At 39.5% G+C, this 27124-nt stretch overlaps 1 protein-coding gene across 6 annotated transcripts in view; it reads left to right on the forward strand.

Moving 5' to 3' along the window:
• Nucleotides 1-27124, forward strand: part of WDR7 (WD repeat domain 7) — a 354635-nt gene that overhangs the window by 56742 nt on the left and 270769 nt on the right. For all 6 annotated transcript variants that reach the window (XM_069568596.1, XM_069568597.1, XM_069568598.1 and 3 more), the window contains exons 13-14: nt 12559-12754; nt 18271-18485. In XM_069568596.1, the coding sequence (XP_069424697.1) occupies nt 12559-12754; nt 18271-18485 (411 nt within the window). The remainder of the gene's footprint in view (nt 1-12558; nt 12755-18270; nt 18486-27124) is intronic.

A 27124-nucleotide genomic window follows, 5' to 3' on the forward strand; every position in this document is an offset into this window, starting at 1 on the left:
CTGGGAGGGCTACAGACCATGGGGTCACAAAGAGTCGGACACAGCTGAGTGACTGAGCGTGCCTTTCCAGGTGCTCTCAAGGGCCAGGTGTGTAACAGTGGGGGTTAGGTTTCTCTGTGTTCTTTGACACAGACTTAAAAAGCAAGCCAGGATCTTTTGTAAAACAGGAGGTATTTTTAGCATCCGTGTTCTAGTAATTTACCTCCAGGAATAAATAGGTTGAAGCCAAGCAGGCAGATTGAGAGTTACCAGGTCAGATGGATGGGGCCCTTCCAGTTCAAGGTAGAACGCAGAAAGGAGGAGGAGGACAAGCGGCCCCACGCCTGTAACTCAGTGCAGTCTGAGAAGTGAGGCGCTTCGTGGCGGAGGAGGTTAGGGCTGCTCTGTGTCCTCCAGGTTTGGGTCCAGGTTGGACAGTAACTGGGGACAGCTGACTGCTGTAGGGCAGGGGAAGGGAGAAAACACTTTTGAGTTCCTTAAAAGAACCTTCAACTGTCTTCAGAGTCTTCAGATTTGACTGTCTCAGCCTCTGAAACCCATAAATATAGAATTGAACTTAAACTATTTTTATGTTTTAAAGGGATGAAGTAAAAAATTACCAAGTAAATTCATTGGAAAAAAATGTGTGATGAGGAAATATACAGGAACAATGGAAGGTGGTCATTGAGCTGTTGTATGGAAAGCTTTTGTTGACTCAAAGTGTTAAACGTGCTGAAAACTTCATTAATGTTAAGATAATATGTGAGTGATGGTAATGATGATGTCAGTGGAACTATTCACACTAAATTAAAACAGAGCTATTAATATGAGAAGAAAATATAGAAAAGGGGAAACTCATGTAATAGAAAAGTTATAACTGTCTTCACATTTCCTGTTGAATATCTAAACATTGGCAATGGCCTCAGAAAGTAGATACAACTGCATTTTAAAAAGCAGAATTTGTGGTATATACTGATATAACACTAATAATGGTAAAGATAACATTAAGTACTGTCATCTTTTGCATGCATGATGTGTTAGTCTCTATGCTGATTTCTTTGTGTGTATTTCATTTAATTCACAGTGATTCTGTGCGGTGTGGTTTTTGCTGTTAACCTCATTGTACAGAGAAGTGAGGCTCGGAGAGGTTCAATAACTTGCTCACGGTCACACAGCAAGTGTCAGAGCTGGTATTTGATCCTAACTAGTCCAACCTGGGCTTCCCTTGTGGTTCAGCTGGTAAAGAATCCGCCTGCAATGCGGGAGACCTGGGTTTGATCCCTGGGTTGGGAAGATTCCCTGGAGAAGGGAAAGGCTACCCACTCCAACGTTCTGGCCTGGAGAATTCCATGGACTATATAGTCCATGGGGTCGCAAAGAGCCAGGCACGACTGAGTGACTTTCATCTTCTTTCAGTCCAACCTGAAGGCCTGAACTTGACCTTCATACATTCTACCCCCTACATCTAGTAGATGTAATTGTGTATTGAAAAATAGTTATATTTCTCCAACTTTGACTATATTTTTAATTACTGATTTCCATAAGTGTGATTTTGATGCATGCTTAATTTTAAATGACTGATTTATTGAGTATCTTTCACTTTGTAGACCAAAACAGCCATTCTTTTCAATTCCCATGTTTGAGATTCTTCTTCAGAGGGCTGTGCATGGCTCGGTTCTTTGTTAATTTGCTTTAGTTTTTCATCTTTGATTACTTAGGTTTGGAGTTTTAGCCCCCTTTTACCTTCCTTTCCTTGTCACACATTACTTGCTTTTAAGAATATGATGTAAGCTTTAACTGCAATTTTATAAATTTCACATATACACAGTTAAAAGTTTTGAAAACAGGTAACTAAAAAGGTAAAGGTGTCCTGTTATCCTTCCAAATAAAGGAGAACCAACCACAGTTAACATTCTGGTATCTTTTCCTCTAGCCTTTTAGCTTTGTTTTTGGCCACTCCGTGGGGCATGCCGGATCTTAGTTCCCTGACCCAAGGATCCAGCCCACTCCCCCTGCAGTGGAAGCATGGAGTCCTAACCGCTAGCCAGCCAGGGAAGTCCTTCTGGCTGTTTAAAATCCATTTACTGTGTGCTTGTGATTATATTGTAGATATATAGGAGAAGGCAATGGCACCCCACTCCAGTACTCTTGCCTGGAAAATCCCACGGACGGAGGAGCCTGGTAGGCTGCAGTCCACGGGGTTGCGAAGAGTCGGACACGACTGAGCGACTTCACTTTCCCTTTTCACTTTCATGCATTGGAGAAGGAAATGGCAACCCACTCCAGTGTTCTTGCCTGGAGAATCCCAGGGATGGGGGAGCCTAGTGGGCTGCCGTCTATGGGGTCGCACAGAGTCGGACACGACTGAAGCGACTTAGCAGCAGCAGCAGAGTTATCTGTGCACGTAACATCTTCATTTACTATTTTAACAAATACTTTCTCAAGTTACACTTGTTCATGAAAGTAATTTTTAATGATTGTATATCATTATATTATATGAGCATACAGCATTTACTTAGCAGTTTTCTTGCTTTGGATATGTAGGTTGTACCCAATTTGAGCTATTGTAAATAATATTGAATATCTTTGTAAAACTTGTTCTCATTTATGATTATTTCCTTGGATTAATTCTAGGAATGTTTTTTGGATTAGAACCTCAGAATTTTTGTGTAATACAGTATTGACATTTTTAAGAATACTGAGGTTAATTACCAAGTTGTTTCCTGCCCTCAATGCCCATTTCGTGGTTCCTTGCGGACACAAGATGTTTATATTTACTTCCATGCCTCAGTTTCCTTATCTGTAAGATAGAAATAATAATAGGATCTACTTCAAAGGGTTGTCGTGAGACCATGATGAGTTACTTGAGCGTTTATAGTAGTAATACCTAGCACAAAGTGAGACCCCAGTAAATCTTGGTTGTTTAGTATTATAATTTCTACAGTCTTTGGCTAAATTGATAGGTGTAAAGAGTATTTTATTGTTGAAATTTGCATTTCTTTGATTACTAGAGATAATGAAATTTTTCTATAAGGATTTTAATGAATTTTTGTTTCTTTTTGAGACATAGTTTGTCCTTTGCTCATTTGTTTCTCTTGAGGATATTAGTGCTTAATATATTAAGCACTAATTAGTGCTTAGTTAATTAGTGATTAACTTAATTGAAATATTAAGCTTTTGTGCTTTTTGTTATTGTTGTTGAAATTTTCTTCTGACTTATTACTTTTGATTTTTTTTTAACCTGGGGATAATTTCCATTCCTATGTAATCTATTTTATCCTTATTTCTATTTAGCTTCTTTCATATTTTTAAATCCTAGAATCTTACCCCATTTAGAAATTTGATGACATTTTATTAAAAAGCAATGGCTGGATTAAAACAAGCATCAAGTACTTTAATCTCTCTGAAGTTTATTTATGTCTGTAGGGTGAGGAAAGGGTGAAAATCATCTGTCCTTCCCTAAAATAACAGGTTATCTCAATGTCAGTTATTTAATATATTTTTCTCTGATAGGGGATATCTTTTTAATCATCCATTAAATTCTTCATATTTATTTGCTTCGTATTTATTAATCAGGAAGCAGTTGAAGAGAGATGGAATCTGGCTAGTCCTCTATTTCTTCATTGTTATTTTTTGTATGCAGTGAATGAACAAAGATGTTAAAACTCGTCCCTAAAAGTCTTATTTTCATGTAGAACATAAGTATCCTATTAGATTGTTGGTCAGTGCTTTAGTTGGACCACGCGGTCTTATTTTCTCAAATACCTATGAAAGAACCAGCTTTCTACCCCCTACCCCCATGTTTTAAGAAGGATGAGCTCTGGATTTCTGAAAAAATTTATCTAGTTTTGTGAAAGTGTGGAAATGCGATTAACATTGGTAGGCTCTTTTTTTACCCTTCAGGTAGAATATTTAAAAGTGATAAGTGATGCATCTTAGCTGTGCATTTATGTTCCAGAGAAAGAGTTCTGGGAAGTCAAGAAATAATGATGAAGAGAATAGTGGGATTGATTTATGAGCGAAAGAAGCTGGTCATTTATAGTTCGTTGAATGATGGGCGTATTTAAAAGGAGAGACAATAGTTAGTGTTCATATATTTAGAGAATATTCAGACAAAATTTGTTTTGGGCAGCTAAGAGATTACTCCTGGAATGATAAGAAGAAAAGAACAGTTTAGTTTAGAAAACAAATCAGCAAAAGCAGAAAGAAATTTATAGATACATAATTTACATTGGGAATTGTTGGAAAGCAGAATAATCTCCCCAGAGAGCTGGTGGGTGGAATAAACTAGCTGCCTCTAGTTTCTGTAATCCATGGCAGATGCTTAGGAACGGGTTACATAAGAGGTTTCTGGGAACGGTTTAAAATGAAGTCTTGTCAAATGCGTGAGGTCAGGCTGGATGACCTAGGTGGTACTTTCTGACTCTCAAATCCAGTGATGGCTTGTGGCATTCTGCTGGTCAGCACTAATGTACCGTGAGGGTTATTTACTGGCAAATTCACATAGTGCTTATTGGTTGAGGAACAGAATTATTTGAAAAATAATAATTGACCTTGGAATATATTTGTTTCAGTTCAGTATCATCCTCCTTTTCCTTGCTCCAATTATCTTGATTTTTTTCATTAAATCAAAGTAAGAGTTTTTACCTGTTGCTTTTCATTAGCCCCTGCTTTTAATTAACTTTTGATGTTGTTGGTGTCTTTTCCTTCTCGGAAAGAACTAATGCATGGGTTGGAACATGATTTTGAATAATATTTACTTGTAGTGTACTGACCAAGTTGATCAGATGCTCAGTCCATGCTGTACAAGTTCTGTTCCATAACAAAAAAAAATTTTGCTTTTAAATGATATGTGTTACACCCTATAAGTCAGTTGATAGCGGCAAGTGCTAAAGTGGAATCTGTGAGATAGTTGATGGGGGCAAGGGAATGAAATATTAAACCTCTTCTTTTTTTTTCCAACCGTAACAAATTGATCTTATGAACATTTACTGGATGAAAGGACATCGATGCCTCCCTTGGTTCATGCGTTAGAGGGGCACGTGTCACGTGGGCTCTGCGTGGGCCCGCTGCCTCCAGGAGGGGCTTCAGTGCTCTCATCAGCTGTGCTCCCGCTGACAGTGTGTTTGCCTAGGAGAGCTGGCGGATCGTGCTGTACAGGTCTTAACCCCGCCGTCACAAAATGAGCAGGGCAAATAATGCTGGGAGATATTTCCAGTGACAATGAAATGCCCTTTTATTAGCCCCATTATCAGGTTGTAACAATGATCACTTGATCAATCTGGCAAGAGGACAGCCATAAAATTCTTGATTACAGGTGGCGCTAGTGGTAAGGAATCTCCCTTCCAAGGCAGGAGACACAAGAGACTTAGGTTTGATGCCTGGGTCAAAAAGATACGCTGGAGTAGAAAGTGGCAACACCCTCTAGTATTCTTGCCTAGAAAATTCCATAGATGGAGAAGCCTGGCAGACTGCAGTCCATGGGACCGCAAAGAGTCAGACACAACTGAGCCACTCAGCATATAAAATATGTATTTACCTTCACTATCAGTAACAGTGAAACCTTCCTAAAGATAAATATTATGCTTTGAGGTATTGGCTCCTGCTAACATAAAGTTCTTGCAAGACATTTAAGAAAATATTTCATCTTAAATTTATTTAAACTGAATCATCCTTTTAAAATATATATTTTGAGCATGTTTTACAATATACGTGATGTATTCTCACAAGTACACATTCAATTTATAAATATACATATAGTGAGGATGCATTGCAGAGTTCTAATGAAGGGGTGTTTGATCAAACAAGTTTGGAACATAAATGTTTTTCAAATAATTTAAAGATAAGAGGTTCATATTTTTTTAGTCCTTTGTAATATTACTTTACATGCACAATTTAACTGTCTTTTCCTTGTTAAAATATCCTTGGGGTTAAGTCAGGTTTAGGTGACTTTTCCAGGTTGAAATGGAAGACAGTAAAGTAGAATGTAATTAATCAAATTATAGAATGAATCATTATAGGTGAAGTAAATATTGAATAACTGAGATCTCTAGAATTTAATGATTTAATAATAAAAATTGTACTAATTCAACTTATTTGTGAGGAAGCTAGGCCTAAATCAGAGTGATAGGAACTATGAAATATTCTTTAAGAAGTGCTTCTTCAATAATTTTGAAAATAGATAAGAAACCAGGTTAATTGTGTTTTAGCAAATCTTTTGAATGCTTTCATTTAACAGGTAGTTGAGAATTATTTATCATTACTCTGTTCATTGTTTGGATTAAAATTAATACCAAAGTGGTACTTGAGAATGGCCTTTTTTTTCCTTTTACGTTTAAATAGGCTAGACATTTGCTTTGTTTAGGCCATTAATTTGTTTTTACACAGCCTGTGAAGGTAACCATCGACTCAGAATTAATTAGTGGGATCAAAATTAATGAGATTTTAACTGTATCTGGGTCATTTCTACTCTAGGCGAGTTTTCTTCACACAAATTGGACTAGCATTTTCTTGAAAGAAGAAAAATTAAATTTATTTAAATCCATGTTTTAAAAGCAAAGAACTTCTTTTGTTGTGAGTTAAGTATCTCTAATAACTGTGCTTTCTTGGGCCTAGTAATACTGATTTTGTTGTTGCTGCTTTCAGTCTTGATTATTTTGGCTATTTCAAGGCTGTTGCTCATCGCAGTGAAACTAGAGCTAACTCTTCAGATGCTTATTTTCGTTGGCATGGATGATATAGCAAGGAGAGATAAGAAAGCCTTCATCAGCAATCAATGCAGAGAAATAGCGGAAAACAACAGAATGGGCAAGACTAGAGATCTCTTCAAGAAAATTAGAGATACCAAGGGAACATGTCACGCAAAGATGGGCTTGATAAAGGACAGAAATGGTATGGACCTAACAGAAGCAGAAGATATTAAGAAGAGGTGGCAAGAATACACAGAAGAACTGTACAAAAAAGATCTTCACGACCCAGATAATCACGATGGAGTGATCACTTATCTAGAGCCAGACATCCTGGAATGTGAAGTCAAGTGGGCCTTAGAAAGCATCACTACAAACAAAGCTAGTGGAGGTGATGGAATTCCAGCTGGGCTCTTTCAAATCCTGGAAGATGATGCTGTGGAAGTGCTGCACTCAATATGCCAGCAAATTTGGAAAACTCAGCAGTGGCCACAGGACTGGAAAATGTCAGTTTTCATTCCAGTCCCAGAGAAAGGCAATGCCAAAGAAGGCTTAAACTACTGCACAATTGCACTCATCTCACACACTAGTAAAGTAATGCTCAAAATTCTCCAAGCCAGGCTTCAGCAATACATGAACTGTGAACTTCCAGATGTTCAAGCTGGTTTTGGAAAAGGCAGAGGAACCAGAAATCAAATTGCCATAATCCCTGGATCATGGAAAAAGCAAGAGAGTTCCAGAAAAACATCTATTTCTGCTTTATTGACTATGCCAAAGCCTTTGACTGTGTGGATCACAATCAACTGTGGAAAATTATGAAAGAGATGGGAATACCAGAGCACCTGACCTGCCTCTTGAGAAACCTATATGCAGGTCAGGAAGCAACAGTTAGAACTGAACATGAAACAACAGACTGGTTCCAAATAGGAAAAGGAGTACATCAAGGCTGTATATTGTCACCCTGCTTATTTAACTTATATGCAGTGTACATCATGAGAAACGCTGGGCTGGAGGGAGCACAAGCTGGAATCAAGATTTCTGGGAGAAATATCAATAACTTCAGATATGCAGATGATACCACCCTTAAATGGCAGAAAGTGAAGAAGAACTAAACAGCCTCTTGATGAAAGTGAAAGAGGAGAGTGAAAAAGTTGGCTTAAAGCTCAACATTCAGAAAACGAAGATCATGGCATCTGGTCCCATCACTTCATGGGAAATAGATGGGGAAACAGTGAAAGACTTTATTTTTGGGGGGCTCCAAAATCACTGCAGATGGTGATTGCAGCCATGAAATTAAAAGACACTTACTCCTTGGAATAAAAGTTATGACCAACCTAGATAGTATATTCAGAAGCAGAGACATTACTTTGCCGACTAAGGTCCGTCTAGTCAAAGCTATGGTTTTTCCTGTGGTCATGTATGGATGTGAGAGTTGGACTGTGAAGAAGGCTGAGCGTTGAAGAATTGATGCTTTTGAACTGTGGTGTTGGAGAAGACTCTTGAGAGTCCCTTGGACTGCAAGGAGACCCAGCCAGTCCATTCTGAAGGAGATCAGTCCTGGGATTTCTTTGGAAGGAATGATGCTAAAGCTGAAGCTCCAGTACTTTGGCCACCTCATGCGAAGAGTTGACTCATTGGAAAAGACTCTGATGCTGGGAGGGATTGGGGGCAGGAGGAGAAGGGGACGACAGAGGATGAGATGGCTGGATGGCATCACTGACTCGATGGATGTGAGTCTGAGTGAACTCCAGGATTTGCTGAATGACAGGGAGGCCTGGCGTACTGTGGTTCATGGGGTCACAAAGAGTCGGACACGACTGAGTGACTGAACTGAACTGATACCGTTTTTATCTGGGGCCAAACACATTTTTGTGGATGGGGCATGTCATTTGCCGGTTCTCACCATTATTGAACTGTGTGAGTGAAGAACAGAACTCCTGTTTAAAACGTACTTAATGTAAATACACGTGTCAGAAAGGAACATATCATTGGGAATGAAAAACTAGAATTTTTGGAGTTCAGTTATTTTTTCCTTCAGAAAATTACACCCCCAATCTACTTTTTAAAACGCACCCTCTGCTATTATTTAATTTTTGCTTTGTGTTTTACTAATAAGGGTGCTAACATGATGTAGAAATTTTAAATCTTTTTATGAGGATGGATTGCATTTTCTTGAATTAAAAAGAAAATTACCCACCTGTATATAAATGGCAAAGGTGACGGTTCTGACAGTAAAACTGCTCATGAGGATTTGGTGCCGGAGGTCAGGTTCTCCGTTAGAACAGGGATACCGCAGGTTGTAAACTGCCGTCGGAGATGCTTGGCAGAGAGAGAACGCGTGGGTCAGTGCTTCTCAGTTTTGTTATCACTTCAGATGTTGAGATCCACCAATAGAACATAATTTGAAAAACACCAGAGTAAAGAATGTCGATAAAAATCACCTTTTTAACAAACAGACTTCAGCACCCCCCGCCTATGCCTCATTTTATCTATGAAAAGGAATGATAGGAATGTATGTGAACGTTAATGAAATGATTGTCAACCTGGGGACTGGGAAGTTGGTGAGTTAGATGTGTTACATTAATTAAGGAATGTGCTTGACTCTTTGCGACCCCATGGACTGTAGTCTGCCAGGCTCCTCCCAGGCAAGAGTTCTGGAGTGGGTTGCCATTTCCTTCTCCAGAGGATCTTCCCCACCCACCTGGGTCTCCTGCATTGTAGGCAGATGCTTTACAGTCTGAGCCACCAGGGAAGTCAATTAAGGATTAGTTCATTTTTAAAGATTGGGGAGGCTTCCCAGGTGGCGCAGTGGTATAGACTCCTCCTGCAATGCAGGAGATGCGGGTTTGATCCTTGGATTGGAAAGATCCCCTGGAGAAGGAAATGGCTACCCACTCCTGTATTCTTGTCTGGAGAATCCCATGGACAGAAGAGCCTGGTGGGCTGCAGTCCATGGGGTTGCAGAGTCAGACACGGCTGAGCCACTGAGCACGCCACGTGCACACACACAGAGTCGGATACGACTCTGAGCGACTGAGGGCACATTCTCTCTCATCAGTGCCTGATTAAAGGGTGTGAGTAGATGGAAAGGAACGCCGTTTAGAAAGTTCTTTGCAGTGACTCATACACAGAGAAAACGATCACTGTTAGATTTGTTTTCTCTGGTAAGAAAAATAAATAAAACAACTTTTTCTCAGATCCGCATTGCAAAATAGAAAATGTGTGTGCGTGCTAAGTCGCTTTAGTCACGTTGCACTCTTTGCGACCCCATGGACTGTAGCCCGCCAGGCTCCTCTGTCCATGGGGATTCTCCAGGCAAGAATACTGGAGTGGGTTGCCATGCCCTCCTCCAGGGGGTCTTCCAAACCCAGGGATGGAACCCAAGTCTCTTACGTCTCCTGAATTGGCAGGTGGGTTCTTTACCACTAGCGCCACCTGGGAAGCCCCAAATGCAAAATAGCTAACCATTCATGTGGCAGTCATCTTTTTGTAAACTGAATGATGGATATATTTGATAAATGCAAAGTCAGTATAATGATTATTTGTAGAAACACAAACACTCCATTGTACTAAGCTCTTATTTTTTATTCCCCCTAAACTACTGTCTTCTGTTATCAGTATGCTGCTGCTGCTGCTGCTACTGCTAAGTCGCTTCAGTTGTGTCCGACTCTGTGCGACCCCATCGACGGCAGCCCACCAGGCTCCACCGTCCCTGGGATTTATGTCTTGTGAAAGTCAAAACTACCTTATGTAGTGTGAAGTAATTGAAAATAAAGACGTTATATTTCTGCCATGTTAAATTCTAACATTGCCTGTATTTAAATGATATTTTTGTAGTTTGCCACTGTAGTTTGACTTACTATTTAATTACAAGGTGAAGTTTTACACGCCATAGTCAGCTACCCTTCAGTCCTTAATGTCTTTTGTAAAGAAAGAAATGTTTTATGCTTACGAGGAAGCATGAAATAAATAAGCTTAAAACATGTGTAAGAAAATTCTATGTGATGTTTTAATAACAGTTTATAACATGATCTTTCTGAACTTAGTTTTCTTACCTTTGAAAACTAGTAAATAGCTACTATGCTGATTATAGTTTTTGCATCATTATAAAACAACAAAGCACAAATAAAGCTAACACAGTACCAAAGGCTGAAACACCTGAATTAAAGAACAAAGTGACGAGTTAAATCTTTCTCTCTCTTTTTGAATGTTCTGCTTCATTCAAAAAAATTGATTTTGGGTTGTTTACAAGAAATAAACAGTATTTAGTTAGATAGAAATAAAGCAAAATCACAGTGAAGAGAAAATGAGAGAGAAACTAGATGAGACCACCAGGAGTCCACATTCAGAAATGTATGCCCACACCCTGCTCTGTTATGGGTAGAAAATTCAGTCCTATGTTTCTTAGTAGCCAAAACATCAAAGGACTCAGTTGCAGCAGCCTTCCCCAAAGTGTGCTCCTAAAAAACTGCATCTTATGAGATTATGATGGTCAAATGAATGTGGCTATTTGTAGGCCCTCTGTAGATATAATTATCCTCATGTTACAGGCTAGAGGTTCTTAGAAGGTCTGCAGGTAAAAGCAACTGTAACTTGTGTTTCCCATGCACGGCTGGTCACCCATGCCCCTGCCTCCTGCTTTTTCTCATCTGATAACATGTCAACATTTCCCGATGAGGGAGATACTGTTCTTTAGCCAAAAAAGTCTGCTCAGGCAAAGCGCAGCAGAGTGAGCTTTGAGAAATTTCTCCTCTGGATCGCATAGAAGGGATGCAGTTGAAAGTGAAAGTCTCTCAGTCGTGTCCGACTCTTTGTGACCCCATGGACTATACAGTCCGTGGAATTCTTCAGGCCAGAATACTGGAGTAGGTAGCCTTTCCCTTCTCCAGGGGATCTACCCAACCCAGGGTTCGAACCCAGGTCTCACCTGCATTGCAGGTGGATTCTTTACTAGCTGAGCCACAAGGGAAGCCTATAGAAGGGATCACATGTCTTAATATATAGTGCCTTAGATCTCCTCCTCAATAAATAGCCACAATAATGAGTTTCAGATGGCTATTTTCATATGGGTTCACCTTGATGTGAACCGGAAGCATAATCTAATAATTCACTACAAAGTTTTAAGTTGCTTATACATGGCCTTTCAGACATATAAAGACTCTAAATTTTAATTTTATCTGTTGTGGATTCAGTTCTCGGTAGCTACTGAAAATCTTTACCGTCTTTGATTGTTTATGTTATATTCCATCTTGTTCTTAAAAGGGGTGGAAGGGCTCAAAACCGGGATGAGCAGAAAATACAGAGCAGGCTGCCTACCAAGCTTTTGTGTGTTAGTTGAGGCCGTGTGCCTGCCGAGGTTCTAGGCGGAAGCTGTGAAGCACGCCTGCAGATAATACAAATGATCGGCGGTTCTTCAGAGGTGATTGTGGCAGAGGGACCGTGAGGATATTGTTTTTGAGCAAAGGAGCAGGGAAGAGCATGGGTCTGAAAGACAGAGTCACAGACAGAAGCACTGCGGACCACAGCTCCAGCTGCTTGCAAAGGGAAATTCAGACCAGGAAAGAGAACACGTCATAACAGGTCAATTTCTTTCCAGGTCTGTCTGTTCGTATATAGCCATCATTTTAGTAAGGTCATCTTCAGATTTGAACAGCAGCTTTCTCTAGGTATCTTTTCCTTTTTAAAACTATTTTTAATGTAGTCTTGTGTTGTGATGATTGAACTGGGCATTTCAGGTGTAATATAAAAGAAGAAAATTTTCGACATATCCTGGTGGTGTGGTTCGTGTTTTCGACAGCAGTGAATGTGTAACTAATTTTGATTTCACTGAGGACCAGATCCATGTTATTCCGAATTTAATCTAGATGTGATTGAGATTTATTTTTCCTTTCAGGCAAGAGTGCAGCACTGCATCTGTTCTGTAGCCAGTGACCACTCAGTCGGACTTCTAAGTTTGCGAGAGAAAAAATGCATTATGCTGGCGTCTCGTCATCTTTTCCCCATTCAAGTAATCAAGTGGAGGCCTTCTGACGATTACCTAGTAGTGGGATGTTCAGACGGCTCCGTGTATGTCTGGCAAATGGATACTGGTAAGAACAGATGAGACTAGAAAATTAAATGAGTATATTCAGCTTCCTAGAAGTGAAAAAGCTTTTGTATGAGGAAAAACCCCTGAAATGTCAAAAGGTTGCTACTTGTGTTTCTCATCACTGCTTTTTCTAAGGGTTCTTATAATTATCAACAAAGAAATATTTAGATGTCCTCTAAAATATTTGTTGTACTCTCTCAGATACTTGTAGAGTAGTTCATTGATCTTTGGAGAAACGTGAACAATATTCAACTTAGGACAGACATCAGACACCAGACAGCTAAGTGATTTCTATATAATTCTTGAGGCAAATTGTAAGATTAAAGAATCCTTTTTGCCCCTAGTTCAAAAACAGTGGAACAGCAGAAAAATAATACAGGGCCTTTAATTGGAGGAGATAATGGAAAGTTTTAAGTTCTCGAGAGAAGATGTAAAATTTCAGGGTTCAGATATTTTCTGTATGTGGCATAACATGCTGCAGATAATGTTTAGCTTAAAAATACAGGCCATGACATATAAAGTTTACATACAGAAACTTAAGGTGTTTCCTTGGAAATTTTTAAGTATGTAACTACATGTTTATTAGTTTGGGCTTTTAAAAACACACTCTATTCTACTTTTACTATCCTAAGTCATCTATCAGTGAGTTAAACCTTTCTTTATGTTCCTAAAGAACGTACGTGCTATGTAATATTTCTACTTTTTTTTCTTTTTCTCTCTGAAACTTTTTCTTGTTTTCTTAAATATTCCTGTTTGAAATCGGACTATGTGTATATTTCTGGCTTGGACGGTGGTATAAGAGGGAGAGCTCACAGGTCTTTTGGAGCAAGTAGCCATAACCTTCACCTATCCTTCATTTGCGGTCCTGGTTCTCTCTGATAGTACACAAGCAATTTTGACAAGAGGAAGCGTTCTTGAAGAGTGTCAGACTTCTTTACTTTGGCATTTAACTTTTTTTGAGGGGGCCTGATTATAAAACAGGGTCTTAGTTTTTGTCAAATTTTGAGAGCACAAAGTGAAAGTCGCTCAGTCATGTCCAACTCTTTGCCAGAATACTGGAGTGGGTAGCCTTTCCCTTCTCCAGGGGATCTGCCTGACCCAGGGGTCAGACCCAGGGATCAAACCCAGGTCTCCCGCATTGCAGGCCGATTCTTTACCAGCTGAGCCACAAGGGAAGCTCAAGAGAGTACAAAGGCATTAGAAAAGAAAGATGAACTCAGGTTCACCGCTGTTCAGAGGTGAATGTGGACACGTTTCTCTCTAGTCTCATTTCTACATTTTGAACAACAGGTCTGCTGTCATATCACGTATGTAATTTTGTGTCCTATTTTATGTTCCTTTCTGTTGCACCCTATCTGCTGAGCAGCACTGCTTCATGTTCGCTGATTTGGTCCACGCTATAAACCAGATGCACTTGACCCTTGAACAGCATGGGGGTTGAGGACCCCACCTTCTTCATAGTTGCCAATCTGCATATAACTTAGAGTTGGCCCTCCGTTCCCGTGTCCTCTTCATATCCGTGGTTCTCCATTCTTGGATTCGAATGACCAAGGATTAGGTGGTGCTGTAGTATTTACTGCCGAGAAAAGAAATCCATGTGTATGTGGATCCACAAAGTTCAAACCTGTGTTGCTTAAGGTTAACTATATGCAGAGTTTGTCTTGGGCTCTGGGAATCCCTGGTGGCTGAGACAGTAAAGAATCTGCCTGCAATGCAGGAGACCCAGGTTCAACCCCTGGGTTGGGAAAATTCCCTGGAGTACAGAATAACTACCCACTCCAGTATTCTTGCCTGGAGAATCCCATGGACTGAGAAGCCTGGCAAGCTACAGTCCATGGGGTCCCAAAGAGTCAGGCATGGCTGAGCAACTAACACTTTCACTTTTTCGCTGGAGTCGGACTCCTTGGTGTGAATTTAAGATCAACCATTTGGCAGCACTGTGACCCATGGCAAGTCTCTCAATTTACTCATCTGTAAAATGAATATAATAATAGTTCATGTTTTATAGTATTCCTGAGAGACTAAAATGACATAATATTTACCTGGTAAGCAGTAGATGTAAGTGCGTATCCATTATGTTTGTGTATTTTGTGTGTGTACTTACATATGTGTATATTTCCTATTATTGTTATTTTACAAACATGCTTAACTTGTTGCTTTGTTGGCCTTGGGGATATGATCTTACTTTTATTTAGAATTTTTTTTTGAGAATTAATATTAAAGAAAGTTATAGTGCTGATAATTATAAAACATTATTTTAAAATATTGCATATATAAACAATTGATATATTATTAATACAAGAGTATGTTAAACTTGTCTAGAACTTTAAACATTAATATGATAAAGAATATAATTTTCCTGAATTTCTTAGATGCGGAAATATATGATACTTGAATACTTCAGATACTTGAAGGATATTTACAAAGAATATGAAAGTCTTTACAAATGAGGCCTTACTGGAAGACAGAATTACTTTTCCAGTAGTTTACCTAGTAGGAAATGACAAATAGCTCCTGACTGTATGTGTACTGAGGATGTTATTTTTATAACCGGTTTACTATAATTAAGCCCAGTACATAATATTGCAGTTGACCAATTATCTTCTGACCTTCAGGAGGATTTTGATAAACAATCAGTCAATATGGCGTTCTTAAATCAAGATAAAGCTAGGGAAGCAGAATAAATTTTGGACTTCAACCATAATAGGGGGTGTACGCTCTTTTTCCCTCTTTGCTGTTCAGGTTTTAGCTAGTGATATAAAGGTCCCTGGGGAGCCAGGAAGGCACATCCTGAAGGTATTGACATTATTTATTAATTAAATAAATAAAAAATGAAGCAAAAATAAATCAGATTTGGCCCAGGCTTGATGTATGAAATGTGTTTAAACTCTGAGGAGATACTTTTTGCCTCTACTTCATGTTTTGGGAATGTATTTTTACAGATGAAATCATATTACATGAAAACTACTCAGGCACTTTGTGCAATTTTCTGTTTGCCGTTTTGAATTACACTGACGCTTCTAGCTTAACAGCACTTAAAAATGTCTTAACTTTATAATTTCATGGAGCATTTTGGTTATTTTTCTCTTCAAATGGGTAGTTTTTATTTTCAGTGTTCATTTCCTTATGAAATGAAGTTAAAGCTAGTAATACAAAACTTACAGAGATAGAGGTCCAAAATCTTTTGTTCTTTTATTTATCCTCTTAATTATATGCTGCTGCTGCTGCTAAGTCGCTTCAGTCGTGTCAGACTCTGTGTGACCCCATAGACGGCAGCCCATGAGGCTGCCCCGTCCCTGGGATTCTCCAGGCAAGAACGCTGGAGTGGGTTGCCATTTCCTTCTCCAATGCGTGAAGGTGAAAAGTAAAAGTGAAGTTGCTCAGTCGTGTCCAACCCTTAGTGACCCCATGGACTGCAGCCTACGAGGCTCCTGCGTCCATGGGATTCTTCAGGCAAGAGTACTGGAGTGGGTTGCCATTGCCTTCTCCAGGTATTTTCTTCACATATTTGATCTTTTGCCTGCAGGATATAATACAATAGAGATTTGATTTTATGTTTCTGTTTCACAGGATATAACATAGTAGCATCATTGACTTTTCTGTATCTTCTATATTTTTGTTTTCATTCTATTACAAAAATAAGATAAGGACTTCCCTGAGGGCCCAGTAGTTAGGAATTCAAACTCCCAATGTAGGGGGCATGGGTTTGATCCCTGGTGGAAGAATGGAACTATTATAAGATCCCACATCCTGCATGGCATGGCCAAAAATTAAAAACAAACAAACAACCACTGTAAGATAGGAAAGGAAGAGACACAAAGGATGAAATGGTTAAGAAAAAAGTAGTACTTTTCTAGTCAAGTGAAGTTTCTTATTTCCCTTTTGGAGTCACTCTGAAATTTTGAAGGAAGAGGTTATTCAAGTGAAAATATGACTCTCTTTTCAACCGTCCTCCCTGTGAGTCCTCTGTGTAATTAATTACTGAGTCCTTCCCGTTAGGTAGCCATCACCTCCCTTTTTTCTTTACAGTGTACTATTTTTATATCAGGCTATATTTTTTAACACCATGCTATCTTTGGCTCCCGTGATAGTTCAGTTGGTAAAGAATCTGCCTGCAATGTAGGAGACCCCAGTTCGATTCCTGACCCAGGAAGGATAGGCTACCCCCTTCAGTATTCTTGTGCTTCCCTTGTGGCTCAGCTGGTGAAGAATCCACCTGCAGTGCATGAGACCTGGGTTTGATTCTGGCCTGGGGAGTTCCATGGGGTTATAGTCCATGGGGTCACAGAGTCAGACACGCCTGAGCAGCTTTTGCTTTCACTTTAATGCTCTCTTTATTGGTTTCTCTGTTTTCTGTTTCCACCTTCTAGTCCACCCTGTACTCTCCTGGCAAATTAATTATAGGAAATAAAACAATAACAACCACACGTGATTCATGCCACTGTCCTAAAGACAAAAACATAAACAGTTTTAGTTCACGTATCCTTTAAGACAAGACCCTCCACAGCGTGGTACGTGTCTACCTTTGTCTTATCTCCTACTGTTCTTTCATAGAGACTGGTTGCTCTGTGTGAGGAATAGTTCTAACCAAGAATAACTGGGTCACTATGTACTACTTCTTGTCTTTTATATCATGCATATTGCTGCTCATGATTTTCATTCATTTGGAACATTCTTTCTTTCTGTCTGCTTATTTATTTAGGCAGTATAAGGAATGCTGAAAGTGAAAGTTGCTCAGTCATGTCCAGCCGTTTCCTTTTGCCTAATATTTTTCTTGCGGTGCAGGTCTATGAGTGATTCTTTCATCTTCTGTATATCTGAAAACCTTTTTATTTCACCATCATTTTGAAGATACTTCTTTCTGGATATAGAACTCTATGTTGACAGTTTTTTGTTTATTCCTTTCAGTATTTCACTATCTTGCTTGTATTATTTCCAGTGAAAAATCTGCTATAACCCTTATCTTTGTTCCTCTGTGTATATGCTATATCTATTTTTTTGTGACTTCTTAGAAAATTTTCTCTTTATTATTGATTTTAAGCTGTTTAGTTGTAGTTCTCTGTATATTTCTTGTGCTGAGAGTTTGTTGTACTTGAATCTGTGGGTATATAGTTCTCAGCAAATTTGGTAGGTTTTGGCCATTATTTATTCCAATATGTTTTTGACCTTCCCCTCTCTTTTCTCTATTTGGAGACTCCGATATGTGCCTATTAGGATACTTGAAATTGCCCAGAGCTTGAGGATTGTCTTTTCATTTTTGCCATTATTTTTCCTGTGTTTAATTGTATAATTTCTATTCTGCATTTTCAAGTTTTCTGAGCTTTTCTTCTGAGGAGAGGAGGCAGGTAATGCTACATGGGAGATCATTAGAGGAAGGAAAGACAAGAAAATGTTTCTGGCAGGCACTGATAAAACATATCCCTCCATTAAAAGATGTCCGTGCCTTTTTCCTTTCTGAAAAAATGGGCTTTAGCTGTCCAGAGTCGTGTAGTGGCTGTGCGTGTGTGTGTCTCCCAGGAGCGCTGGACCGGTGTGTGATGGGGATCACGGCTGTGGAGATCCTCAACGCCTGCGACGAAGCAGCCCCTGCTGCCGTCGACTCGCTGAGCCACCCGGCGATCAACCTCAAGCAGGCCATGACACGCCGCAGCCTCGCTGCTCTGAAGAACATGGCCCACCACAAGCTGCAGACTCTCGCCACTAACCTCTTGGCTTCCGAGGCATCTGACAAAGTAAGTTTTATACGTGGGCTCACGTGTCCCCATTCAGCTTCATTTAATGACACAGCTTTGACTCATCTTAGGGAAGCGTTTTGGGGCGATGACACTGGTGAATACCAAGCTTCTGTTTTTAAGCAGGTTTATCCCACACAGTTTTGGAGTGTTTCAAGTATTTGGCATTTTGAAAAAGTAACTTGTTCTTACCATTCAAACTATTTTAAAATGATTCCTACAGACTTGAGTGACTTCAGTTTCTGAAATTAGAATGAACAATTTGTGTATAATCCATCTTCTTAACTTTCTGAGAGTCTTCCTGTCAGAAGGTTTAGCACTAGTGATATCTTCAGGAGAAAAAAGTAACAACTTGGGAACAATTGTGGCTTATCATTTGCTTTAAAAATAGGCTCCGATTTTACTAATGTTAGGCCATTTGCAAGATTTAAGAAAATATGTGAGAAGAGATATGGGGAGATTGCACAAGTGCTGGCAGTTTGCTGCGAGACCCAAACTCAACCACACTTTCCTTCCTGATAGTTAAAATCAACCCACCAGTTACTTCTCTAGTTACCAGAACATGGTCTTACTAAAAGAAGAAGAGTCAGCCCGAGCTCATTAACTGGCTCCTTAGCATTAGTTTTCTAGACACCGGCCGCTCTCTCCTTTGTGGTCTTTGGTTCTGGGTTTTATTAAAACAGTTTGTCTCTGGTAGATGGATAAATGAAGCCTAGACACCGTCCCAGTGCTTCATCTGAATCACACTCAAAATTCCTAGTTCCATCTAAGAATTCATTAGAATTATGAATGAGTCACCAAATACTTTTATTTTCATTTTTTTAATTCCTGATTCCTACTTTTTAAATGATTAGATGTGTGCATAAAAAGCAAAGGGGTTGAAAGGATTGTGTACGAATTTGAAAATTTGCCCATGAATTAGTGAGTGCTAATGACACAGGAAATATTTACTACAGGCAGCTCCACCGACCCATATCCTCTAATTGGCAGGAATAGTTGATCATTCTGTCTTTCCTGAAGATATTCATGTTTTATTGGCTTTGTTATATGGAATGTTTCATAGATTAGAAACATACAAAATTTCAAAAGGATTGTGAAATCCTTCTGTGATTTTTTTTTTTTTCATGCTTTCTGTCCCATGCTCTGTAGAATAGAAAACAGGCTGAAATGCACTTGCCATGCCTATAATTTATTTCAGGAGATCATGTGGATATTCCCTAGGAATTCATTGTTCACGGCACATTGTCTGATGTTCTGTATAATTCTGATATTAAGCCAACTTATAAAACAACACATTCAATGGCAAGTATGTAAGTTTGGTAATTCCCAAATATATTCTTTTTCTTGTTGATAGCCCCTAGAAGTAAAACTTTGGAAAAATAATGATATGACTAGAAAATTGAAGGGAAATAAGTGGTACAGTAACATTTATGAATGGCTTTTGTAAATGGTCATGGTCCATTATGTGATTTTTTACAGTCTTGTTTGTCCCTGTTTTAATAGCGCATTTTATAGGGCAATTAGTGATAAAAGCACCAGATATCAGAGACACTACACTCATGTATTGTAAAATATATTGCTCGTGAACCTCCTCAGCCTTGTAGCAGTGGTAATTGTTGCCTGGCCTACAAGGGAAACAATTATAGAAGGGGGAAAGGCTTAGGGAGCCAAGGCTGCGGGAGGATAATCACTGTATGAAAAATGCATGTTGGCCAGACCATTAGGGATTTCTCTAGCTATCTTCTCATGTTGACTTAGAGGCTTCTCCTGAGGGGAATATTTAAAGAGCCATTTGCTGGATGGCTTTCAGACCTCTGGAGAAATAGAGCCCACCCAAAGTTAAGAAAAGAGATAAATAACCGAAACATAACTAAGAGCCACTCAGTGCTACATGACTTACTCTAGGAAATTGGATCTTTTTTTTTATCATGGGTCTCAGTGGAAAGTAAAACCTCAATGGGAATACTGTATAGAAAGTACCCAGTTTTCTCCTGGTTAGTGCTGGCAGTTGGACTATTTGAAAGTAACAAATATCTAAAAAAAAAAAAAAGAAAGTAACAAATATTTTATATTGTTAATTAGGTTAATTTTGCCTGACATACACAGCTTTACAAGCAAAGATAATTTACTGTCCTGTGATTTTTTTTTTCCTTCTTTCACTGGAAGAGCAATAAGGTGATAAGTAGAAGTATCCTTTATTACTGTATTGAATGCAGTATTTGGATGCAATCTCAAAAATGACAGAATGATCTCTGTTCATTTCCAAGGCAAACTATTCAATATCACAGTAATCCAAGTCTATTCCCCGACCAGTAATGCTGAAGAAGCTGAAGTTGAACGGTTCTATGAAGACCTACAAGACCTTCTAGAACTAATACCCCAAAAAGATGTCCTTTTCATTATAGGGGACTGGAATGCAAAAGTAGGAAGTTGAGAAACACCTGGAATAACAGGCAAATTTGGCCTTGAAGTACAAAATGAAGCAGGGCAAAGGCTAATAGAGTTTTGCCAAGAGAATGCACTGGTCATAGCAAACACCCTTTTCCAACAACACAAGAGATGACTCTACACATGGACATCACCAAATGGTCAATACTGAAATCAGATTGATTATATTCTTTGCAGCCAAAGATGGAGAAGCTCTATACAGTCAGCAAAAGCAAGCCTGGGAGCTGACTGTAGCTTAGATCATGATCTCCTTATTGCCAAATTCAGACTTAAATTGCAGAAAGTAGGGAAAACCAACAGACTATTCAGGTATGACCTAAATCAAATCCCTTAGGAGTGGGATTTGATTATATAGTAGAAGTAACAAATAGATTCAAGGGATTATATCTGATAGACAGAGTGCCTGATGAAATATGGATGGAGGTTCATGACATTGTACAGGAGACAGGGATCAAGACCATCCTCATGGAAAAGAAATGCAAAAAGGCAGAATGGCTGTCTGAGGAGGCCTTACAAATAGCTAAGAAAAGAAAGGAAGCCAAAAGCAAAGGAGAAAAGGAAAGATATACCCATCTGAATGCAGAGTTCCAAAGAATAGCAAGGAGAGATAAGAAAGCCTTCCTCAGCAATCAATACAAAGAAATAGAGGAAAACAACAGAATGGGAAAGACTAGAGATCTGTTCAAGAAACTTAGAGATACCAAGGGAACATTTCAGGAAAAGATGGGCACAATAAAGGACAGAAATGGTATGGAACTACCAGAAGCAGCGCATATTAAGAAGAGGTGGCAAGAATACACAGAAGAACTGTACAAAAAGATCTTCATGACCCAGATAATCACGATGGTGTGATCACTCACCAAGAGCCAGACATCCTGGAATGCGAAGTCAGGTGGGCCTTAGGAAACATCACTACGAAGAAAGCCAGTGGAGGTGATGGAATTCCAGTTGAGCTCTTTCAAATCCTAAAAGATGGTGCTGTGAAAGTGCTGCACTCAATATGCCAGCAAATTTGGAAAATGCAGCAGTGACCACAGGACTGGAAAATGTCAGTTTTCATTCCAGTTCCTAAGAAAGGCAATGCCAAAGAATGCTCAAATTATCGCATGATTGTACTTATTCCACACACAAGCAAGGTAATGCTCAAAATTCTTCAAGCCAGGCTTCAATAATACGTGAACTGTGAACTTCCAGATGTTCAAGCTGGTTTTAGAAAAGGCAGAGGAACCAGAGATAAAATTGCCAACATCCATCTGCTGGATCATCAAAAAAGCAAGAGAGTTCCAGAAAAACATCTATTTCTGCTTTATTGACTATGCCAAAGCCTTTGACTGTGTGGATCACAATCAACTGTGGAAAATTCTGAAAGAGATGGGAATAACAGACCACCTGACCTGTCTCTTGAGAAATCTGTATGCAGGTCAGGAAGCAACAGTTAGAACTGGACATGGAACAACAGACTGGTTCCTAAGAGGAAAAGGAATGTGTCAAGGCTGTATATTGTCACCGTGCTTGTTTAACTTATATGCAGAGTACATCATGAGAAACGCTGGGCTGGATGAAGCAAAAGCTGGAATCAAGATTTCTGGGAGAAATATCAGTAACCTTAGATATGCAGATGACACCACCTTTATGGCAGAAAATGAAGAAGCACTAAAGAGCCTCTTGATGAGAGTGAAAAAGGAGAGTGAAAAAGTTGTCTTAAAACTCAACATTCAGAGAAGTAAGATCATGGCATCTGGTCCCATCACTTCATGGCAAATAGATGGGGAAACAATGGAAACAGTGAGAGACTTTATTTTGGGGGGTTCCAAAATCACTGCAGATGGTGAAGGCAGCCTTGAAATTAACAGACACTTGCTCCTTGGAAGAAAAGCTATGATCAACATAGACAGCATATTAAAAAGCAGAGATATTACTTTACCAACAAAGGTCTGTCTAGTCAAAGCTATAGTTTTTCCAGTAGTCATGTTTGGATGTGAGATTTGGACTCTAAAGAAAGCTGAGCACCGAAGAACTGATGCTTTTGAACTGTGGTGTTGGAGAAGACTCTTGAGAGTCCCTTGGACTGTAAGGAGATCCAACCAGTCCATCCTAAAGGAAATCAGTCCTGAATATTCATTGGAAGGACTGATGCTGAAGCTGAAACTCCAATACTTTGGGCACCTGATGTGAAGAACTGAGCCCTTAGAAAAGAGCCTGACGCTTTCGTTATTATCCTCAAATTTTCAAATGATGAACCTAAAGGACATTTGGATAGAACATAGATAGGGAAATTTTTCTCTGCAAAGGGTTATATAGTGAAAAAAAAATTAGGCTTTGTGGTTCATATCACTTGTGTCACAGTGATTCAACTCTGCCATAATAGTGGTGTTAAAGAGCTATGCCTGTGTGCCTGCTTAGTCGCTCAGTTGTGTCTGACTCTTTGAGACCCTGTGAACTGTAGCCCACCAGGCTCCTCTGTCCATGGGATTCTCCAGACAAGAATACTGGAGTGGGTGACCATTCCCATCTCCCAGGGGTCTTCTTGACTCAGGAATCGAACCTGAGTCCCCTGCACTGCAGGCAGATCTTTTACCATCTTAGCCACCAGGGAAACCCCAAGAGGTATAGACCGTATGTAAATGGATGAATGTGACTGGCTCCCAATAAAATTTTATTAACAAAAATAGACAATGGGCTGCATTTGGCCCTGGGTCATAGTTTGCTGACCCTTGCATCTGAAGATGGCATTATTGTATCAAGGTTGTAGATATAGTTCCCCCGTTGAATGACCTTTGCTTCATTTTTGAAAAGCAGAACAGAGGAGTGTTTAGAGGCCAAGTTCTGATGACAGATGTATCTGTGTTCCAGTTGCATCTCTGTAACTTCCTGCCTGTTGGTGACCTTGGACAAGTAACCTCCAGTGATCTAGGTTATACATGAAATTGAAAGCAAATTCTTATAAAGGAAGTAAAGATTGACAGTATATTAGAGAAACGAAATAACACCAAGCCTGGGGAATAAAGAGGAACATATGGAGTTAATAATTAATAGAGTCATTGCTCATCATTAATAGCTGTTTTGGTAGAAATAATTGGGTCAGAAGTCAGGATACAATGAGTTAGGAAGGACCATGAGATCAAGTGGAGGTGCAGTGCGTGGAAGACGTTTGCTGTTAGAGGAAAAGAAGAGAGGAGTTAGCTTCAGTGGTGGTTGCAGGGTTAAGAGCAGAGTTGATGCTTTGGGAGCTCACTGACCCTTTTGCTGGTGGAGGGAGCTATCGGTGGCGCTGTGGACGAGGGCATGCTGCTGAGAAGAAAGCTGGAGGGTTCACCCTTATTGAAGACTCTTCGCTTACAATCTGTAATGATGAAAAGAGGGAGGTGAATATAACAGGTTATTTTCAGCAGCAGCATTTTCAGTGGAAGAAGAGTCATATTTGTTAGAAAAAAGAAAAAAAGGAAGTGGTAATAATCCCTTGAAGGGAGAGTCATCTCTTTTTTTAATCCGTCATTCAACTCAGAACAGGCGCTGTGCTGGGTTAGGAGTTAGAGGACTTGTACGATGTAAATAAATAGGAGGGTCGTAACTGGCATGTAGTGGTATTTAAGGAATGCGTAAATGAATATGTCAAGAAGCATGTCTGGGCATATCTGGTGATCTTTTTGACAAGTTTTCCCATAAAGCATTTGTCAGACACTGGTTCTTGGTGAGGTGATCTTGACGGATGGCTTGGGCCAGTGGGATTTTATCAGTGAAGCTAGAAACCTCATGGCCATGGAATTCATTTCATAGGCCTACTCTGTGTGACTTTTTATGGGGCTTCCTTATATCTTAGGCTGGAGAGGGAAATGGCAACCCACTCCAGTACTCTTGCCTGGAAAATGTCATGGATGGAGGAGCAAGGTAGGCTACAGCCTGTGGGGTTGCAAAGGGTCAGACACGACCGAGCGACTTCACTTTCAATTTTCACATCTTAGGCACTGTATCAATCAGAATCACCCTATTTATGTTGAAAAAGAATGAAGTTGAAGAAATTGAAAAGTGGCCAGAATGATTTATCTTTTACCTTGCATTTCTCTCTCTGTTGTCTAATTAGTCAAAACCCTGAAAAAATGAATGGGCTATATTTGCAAAGGTCAGTAGCTTTGTATTCTGTGTAACTAAGCGATAGAATGGGATTTAGAAGTCAAATATAACCTACTGAGAACATACTCTGTGTCTTTCGCTTGCAGAATTCATTCTGTAAAAAAAAAAAGAATTTTGTACCGATCGAATTGACTTTATGATTCATTGTGAAAAGGGCACTTGTCCGGTACAGACAGGGACAAGTCAAATGACGTTATGTACAGATACCAGGCCTTTCTGGTGAAGTGTTTTCAGCCTTAGAAAAATTCTTATGATATGTCTGACCTTTGGAGAATCAATTAAACTTGCTTAACATTCTGTCCCCAAACTTTAATGAATATCTTAAAAGAAAATATGAATATGTTAATTGTATATTTATTATATACTTATATATGAGCTCAGCTTTGGGTTCTTCTAAGTGGTTATTAAAATAAAATTTTTAAATTACACTAATTACTGTTTAATTGTTAATAAGTAAAGTTAGGGAGACCTAGCTAAGCAGCCGAACCTTAAAGAAACAAGGGAGTGAATGTCTCACTGTAGGAAAAGAAGGATTTATTAAGTGCCTGTGTGACCAGTGATTCCCCTTAATGGAGGATAATAATTAGAAACCGAATCTGGATGCTTTGTACTGGATGCTCCTGGCTCCTGCAATGACGTTGCGTCAAGTCCCTCTCAGAAGACAGAGCTGGACAGTGTGTTTACAAGGCATATACAGTGACTCAAACAAATGTATTAAGTATTTCTGTCTTCCTAAATATATGAAATACCTTGGACTGACACCATTACCTCCAGTTCTAAGCAGATACCACAGTGTTTGTTCTAGGCTCCCCTCTTGGCATATTATAACTCTCTGCTCACCTGTGAGAAACCTCACCCAGTATTTTCAATGTATTGATTTGTTCCGTTCCCCCTTTATGTAGACAATTTCCTTCCCACCCCACATCTCCTTTTAGGTGTGCCGACCAAAAGCTTACCTCCCACAAAGGAGAACCCTTTCCTTTTGATTCTTAATGTGTTTTTACCTTCCGCCGTCTGCTTCTCTTAGGCATGATCAGTTGTGTTTATTTATTCTCGTGTTTTCTTTCTGTTTAGGTTTCTTTGTCAAAGTGATGTTTTAGTTTTAATTCTTACTTGAGTTCAGTCGCTTCATTTCTGATTTTTCTAATTCTTATTTGTGGTGTTCTTTCATAGTGAGTATCATTTTAAAAATGTTCTCTAGGTTGTTTTGAAAGAGCACATTCATTTCAGTCTGCTTCTTAAACATGTCTGTTTTCTTGCTTTTATTGTCTCTCTCTCTAATAGTAGCTTTATTTTATTATGCACGATCTTAGTACCCTGACCAGGGATCAAACACGTGCCCCCTGCAGTGGAAACATGGAATCCTAGCCACTGGATCACCAGGGAAGTACTGAACTTATTCTCTCTTGGCCTGCAGTAATTTGACCTCAGTACTTTTTGGAATATTACTTTGTGGGATAATTTTTCCTAGATTTTTTAATGATTAAATCAGGCAGCATTTTTAGCTTCACAGGACCCTTTCTGTTGTTTCACGTGGTTCAGTAAGATGGTGACTTGCTTTCTGACCATTTCTGGCACTGTTCTTCGCCTTACTTTTTTTTTTTTTTTAATTACCTGACCATTTGGATTACGTTCTTAGCACTTTCTCATTACCAGGGCATCCTTTCCTAGAAGGGAGCCCCGAGGCATCAGTGTTGTAAGGGCCTCGGGACTCTGATGTACCAGCCTCACATTTCTCACAACTGTGGACTCTCGTGTGTACTTGCTGTTGAGGTAGGTGAGGCCCTCCCAGGTTTAGCTGCTCTTCCCAGATTTATTTTTCAGATGAGTGTCTGTTGGCTCTTTCAGAGTTTTCGTGGCAGAGCTCTCAAGTACATTCCAGCTTCCATCTTCCCTCCTTCCTGCAGCATGCCTGACACCAGGCGGACTTCGTAGCTGTTGGTAGCCTTTCCCATCCACTCGAATTTTGGAATTTGTGGGTGTACTTCATCACTTAGTTCTGTTGAAAATGTTCTCAGTGAGTTTCAGTTATGCCATCTAGTTGCTCTGTCCATTTTTAT

This window comes from Ovis canadensis, chromosome 23 (genome assembly GCF_042477335.2).
Source record: "Ovis canadensis isolate MfBH-ARS-UI-01 breed Bighorn chromosome 23, ARS-UI_OviCan_v2, whole genome shotgun sequence".
NCBI lineage: Eukaryota > Metazoa > Chordata > Mammalia > Artiodactyla > Bovidae > Ovis > Ovis canadensis.